The sequence below is a fragment of the Eutrema salsugineum genome, unplaced genomic scaffold (genome assembly GCF_000478725.1).
Source record: "Eutrema salsugineum unplaced genomic scaffold, Eutsalg1_0 scaffold_2, whole genome shotgun sequence".
NCBI lineage: Eukaryota > Viridiplantae > Streptophyta > Magnoliopsida > Brassicales > Brassicaceae > Eutrema > Eutrema salsugineum.
Genome location: NW_006256829.1, coordinates 1,167,925 through 1,172,963, shown reverse-complemented (window position 1 = coordinate 1,172,963; position 5,039 = coordinate 1,167,925). Strand labels below are relative to the sequence as shown.

General features: G+C 40.0%; 2 protein-coding genes across 2 annotated transcripts in view; both read right to left on the bottom strand.

Annotated features, from left to right (window-relative positions):
* LOC18019354 (protein RNA-directed DNA methylation 3) overlaps positions 1–3,970 on the bottom strand; it is an 8,065-nt gene extending 4,095 nt beyond the window's left edge. Inside the window, exons 1-15 of the mRNA XM_024156210.1 lie at positions 3,640–3,970; positions 3,067–3,314; positions 2,829–2,984; positions 2,548–2,706; positions 2,377–2,460; positions 2,197–2,264; positions 1,759–2,115; positions 1,601–1,655; positions 1,374–1,529; positions 1,119–1,262; positions 933–1,035; positions 701–850; positions 568–622; positions 394–458; positions 176–245 (exon numbers count right to left, since the gene is read on the bottom strand). Coding sequence (XP_024011978.1) covers positions 176–245; positions 394–458; positions 568–622; positions 701–850; positions 933–1,035; positions 1,119–1,262; positions 1,374–1,529; positions 1,601–1,655; positions 1,759–2,115; positions 2,197–2,264; positions 2,377–2,460; positions 2,548–2,706; positions 2,829–2,984; positions 3,067–3,314; positions 3,640–3,853 — 2,084 coding nt within the window. The 5' untranslated portion in view covers positions 3,854–3,970. The remainder of the gene's footprint in view (positions 1–175; positions 246–393; positions 459–567; positions 623–700; positions 851–932; positions 1,036–1,118; positions 1,263–1,373; positions 1,530–1,600; positions 1,656–1,758; positions 2,116–2,196; positions 2,265–2,376; positions 2,461–2,547; positions 2,707–2,828; positions 2,985–3,066; positions 3,315–3,639) is intronic.
* A 336-nt stretch (positions 3,971–4,306) lies between these two features.
* The window catches only part of LOC18019353 (glycine-rich RNA-binding protein RZ1C), a 3,052-nt gene continuing 2,319 nt past the window's right edge, over positions 4,307–5,039 (bottom strand). Inside the window, exons 4-5 of the mRNA XM_006398821.2 lie at positions 4,927–5,031; positions 4,307–4,833 (exon numbers count right to left, since the gene is read on the bottom strand). Coding sequence (XP_006398884.2) covers positions 4,548–4,833; positions 4,927–5,031 — 391 coding nt within the window. The 3' untranslated portion in view covers positions 4,307–4,547. The remainder of the gene's footprint in view (positions 4,834–4,926; positions 5,032–5,039) is intronic.

Sequence of the window (5,039 nt, the reverse complement as noted above, 5' to 3'; positions counted from 1 at the left end):
AAAACACTGAAGGATGCGGGGCAGAGATCAGTTAAAGAAAGCTTATCAAGCCTATAATTTTTCTCAATCTCAGCAAGTAAATCTGAATGAACTAGATTCACATACGAGGAAAATCCAATCGAAACCAAGGAGACAATATTTACTTTTAGCTATAGAATTAGGAAAATAGACTTACCAATCACTTGAAGCGCCTCCTATATTCAAGTTACCACCCTCTCCTGAAGTGCTTGCTCCTTTTGCCCAATCTACCGAACGAGAAAGATAAAAGGTTACAAGGAATAAAATGTTTAATCACACAAGGACAGGGATGGATTATTATATCTTGAAACCCAGCATGCTATGTACTCGCAGTCAAATTGAAAGTAAATCTGAACGTCCACAAGAAACACCAACCTCCACTGCTGACTTCTGCTCCACGCATGTCAAAAGATTGAAAGGAACTAGTCCCAGCATCCGCACTTTAGAGCAATAGACGGCGTGTCAGAGACGTTGGCATTTGATAGAATGGGAAATGAATATATAAGAAGAGTCTGAGCAAAGTATTCTATAAGATTCATGGGAACGTACCTTGTACTTAAGAAAGTATTTCTGTCGCGAACCTCGGCAAGATGCTCACTTTTAACTGAAGTGCATCATTAAAAATATTCAGAAGCACATCAGAACAGTACTGAATCGAAGGTGTGAATGCGCGAAAACAAACCTGTTAAAATTTTATGCTGGGAATCAAGCTTAACGGTAACATCAGAATAGCGTAAAGCTATAACACGGCAGAGATACCCCTTCAATGGACCCACACGTATTCTCAATTTTTGGCCTATAGAATACATGCTACCTTTGTCTCCTTGGTTGGCTGCATTTGATAAATCATTCGTAAGTAGCCTAAGAGGATAAATAGAAGCTAGGTTATAATAACCCTTATTCATGAGACATACAGTTAATGTATTTTTCCTTGGGCTGCCACTCTTTTTCAGGAGAAAGAGGCGATTTTGGGGAGGATGCAATATCCCCAAAAGCTGAAGCATCAAATCCATCAGTCTGAAAAAAAAACAGAATGTCATCAGACCACGAAATTCTGTCAATTGTATCAAAAGATAGCTGCAGGGACTGGACAATATTACCTTTTCATTAGATTCGTCAGTAAAGAGTTTAATTTTCTCACACGCTTGTGACTTGCAGCAGAAATATCCACCATTATCTTCCTCATTCTCCGCATAAAGAAATATGATCCCTCTGTATACTTGCCTTACAACTCCTTGTTTACCCTGAATTTATAATTGATGCATCAGAAGTAAGAAGCCACAATTTCTTTCATCTGATAATGTCAAAGAAAAGGGCAACAGAAACAAACAAGTATAATAAATTATAAATCATACCTCAGATGGGCCTTTGGAAATCTTCACAACATCACCGATTGATATCTGTTTGTTATTCATATCCAGGGCAGAAAATTTTGACTCGAACGGACCATTCTGCATTTCCTTTTTTCCAACACTGACTACAACGGGTCCATCAGAACCTTCTTTCAGAACCTGGGATATTGTGCAACTCATCAGAGACAGACCATAGGGTAATATGAGATGTTGAATAACTAACTACATACCCTGTAGCCGTCACCTTTGTCATCCACGCCCACAATCAGACCGAAGTCTTTTCGACTACAAAGGGAAAGTGATGAAGTACTCAGCATATGAAATTACAACAACGACTCACAAAGAACCTTCTCCTTTTCAACATATGAAATTATGGACGATTCCATACCTGAAACAAACTAGATTATACAACTCATAGCTACTTTCTGACTTAGATTCTGATGAACCTTCTCCTTTTCCACACTCTGATCCTTCTCCTTTCCCCCTCACACTGCCAGTTGGAATAATCTTTTTCTTCTTTTCTTCGCCATAAATTTCAGAAATCCACTCCACATCACCAGGTTCTTTTTGTTCTACAGGCCTAAATTTTAGTATCTCCTCCTTTGATGGAATAACCCCCCAGGATAATGAATCTAAGGATAATTTTTTATATAGAAACCCATCTTTCAGCATCAGGCTATCAAGATGCTCAAAAGTTATTCCAGTATCCCGATCACGCTTCACTTTAATGATAGGTCTAAACTCCCTGTGACAAAAGAGGGGAGAAGATATATTAGAAACTTGGTAACTGTTTTCCAAACGAGAAGAAAAGATCAAGTTTTTTTACTCAAGCTCGCTTGAACTGATCAATCTTGGAGCTGGATTCAGGCCTTTTTGGACAGCAACTCCTCCACCCTACACAGAAAAAACAATGATAAGCTAAAGAACAAATGTAGAACACAAAAAAAAACAGTGGTATACTTTGGGGGCATAGACAAATAAATGAGCGTGAAGATAGGGTACTTACATATTTTTGGGTCAGTGCCGCCACATCAATCCTTGGAATTAACTTTATTAATGCTTTTCCCCGCGTGTCATTGACAGCCACAACCTAAAAGGAAATAGAGCATAACAGCTTTAGTAGCCTAAGGAAGACAGCAAGCTGCAAAGGAAACATATAAAGCAAAAGAAATTGTACCTGAGCAAGATCTCCTTTGTATTTACCACTCTTAAAACGAGCCCATGTTCCCTCGGCAAACTTTTTAGTTTTTCTTTGGACAGTAAGTAGATGTGGAGCTTCAGCTTTAGGAACTAACGTCATCCGAGTAGCATAGATACCATGTAAGCTCTTGCATGCCTAGGAAAAAGGTAAATCAGAATATCATACACGTTACGATTATCCCCAAGCAACATCTTCCAATCTACTGTCACAAAGGTACAGCAACATCTTCCAACATAGTAATTTTAAATGTTTAGTACCTCAAGCACATCTTGTTCCTTGTCAGCTTCTATGAAGATAAAACCCTTGACGTGCTCCACAGCAAACACAGACAAGATATGTAGTTTGGTGGCTATCTTTCGCAGCTCGACAAATTTGTGCATGAGACAGAAAACCGAATGCTTTTCCCGTCCAATCTACAAGCATAAATCACATGAACTCAGCAGAAGTAAGAACATACTGGGTTAAAGCACAAGCAGAGCCCTTAGTTTTACATACCGCACACTTTACTTTCCATAGTGGAGGATCCTTGGCAGTTGGAACAAGAGCATCCATCTCAATGGAAGTTTTCACATCATCGTCTGCATATCTAACAAACCCGGAACCAGGTTTGTATCTTTCTTCCATGATTCTATCATATTCTTCCTCGTTTAGCTCCTCTTCCTTAGGAAAAACAAAGAAAGAGTTTCCCTTTTCTCCTTTGTTATCCTTACCATTTGCTTCGACATCGGGTTCATCTTCCATATCTGTTTCAAATGAGTAGTTAGGGAAAGAGGAGAAATTTTTGAAATTTTCAGGCTTTAAGTGTGCAGAGGCCTTAAAAACTGGAGAAAACAGCTCGAAACGCAAACGAGAACATAGCTCAAACACAAACCCTAGTCTCGGAAATTAGTCATTCCACAGATGGCTTAACGATGATGTACATTTTACAAGGTAGAAACAGACACAAATAATCAGATGTCAAAAATCGGACCCCTAAGAGAAGACGAAACGTACAAAGTACAATCACGAAGCAATGAACGCATGCAAGAAGAAAATCAACGAAACCAGAGAAAAGAAATTAGAAATTACCGTTAAGGAAATCACCAACATCGCAATCTTCGTCGGAGCTCCCTCCATAGTAACCAACCTCGGCGGATTCCTCGAAGAACTGAAGGACCCCGGGGTTTTTCCGCTTACTAATCCTCAAGCCTTCGTCTCTGAACTCGACTCCTCCTTTCCGTTTCCTTCCGCCGGAAGACGATTCAGTTCCGGCGACCTGTTTTCCCTTTCCCTTATAATCCATCTTCTTCGCGGTGGGTTTAGGGCTTTTCACAATTTCATTATTTTCCTGAGAGAGAGACAGAGAGAGTGAAGAAGAAAGCGATTCGTTTGAGCGTGAGATGTGATTGTATCGACCTTTGACTGTGTTTCTTTTTTACTCTTTTAGGCCTTTTGGACTGTGTTAATTGTTCAAACTTCTCGGCCTCATGATTTTCTCGTGGGAACTTTTCATGAAGACTAATTATTCTTTTGCCCTCTGATTAGTCTATATTTATGGTTTTACTCTCCGGGTGATCTGTATTCACAGTTTTACCCTCTGACTGCTCCATATTTATGCTTTTAACCTCGGATTGTTCTGCGATTGTAGTTTTGCCATCAGTTGATTCACATTTAAGCTTGTTCCTACACTACGTTTTTGCCCAAATGTTACTAACAAATATATTGAACTGGATCAAATTTAAGATAAACCTGCTAATACTTCGACAATCAATAACTAAAAAGGCCAATTACGTGTGCAAGGTTTAACTCAACGTAAAACTCGAAGCTCTCATGTAGCAAAACAAACCAAAAAAAAGAAATACATATCAAGATACAGAGCTAAACAGTTATCCAAACTAATAGTAAAATAAGTCTTTTACACCTAAATAACGCTTACAGAGATATTCATTGCCACATACACACACAAGAGCGAGTGTATATAACCCTCAAATCATGCCTTAGTAACGGTCAAAAGTAGAGGACGACGGATAACCACCACCACCACCACCACTGCTTCGGCTCGGCCTCTCATAAGGACCACCGGCTCTACTTCTAAACCCTCTTCCTTCGTCTCCTCCACGTATAGGCCCACCAGCTCTACCACCACCATACCTGTCACTGCCTGCACTTGGGACTACGTCTCTCTCAAATGACCGGGCTTTGTCATAACTTGCTGGAGGATAACGGTCTGATCCACGGCTGTATCTTTCACCGCCTGCAAACCGATCAACCGGCGCTGCATACCTGTAAAACAATATATCAGAGTCGGATTCTCGCGTCATGCAATAAAAGCAAGTCAATTTGAAAAGAAGAAGAAAAAAATATATATATATAAACCTGTCACTGGCATATCGATCACGGGGGATGTAGGCTTCTCTGCTGTCAAACCTGTCTCTAGCACCAAAGCGTGGAGCACCATCATATCGATCATCCATGTAACGTCACGGTCG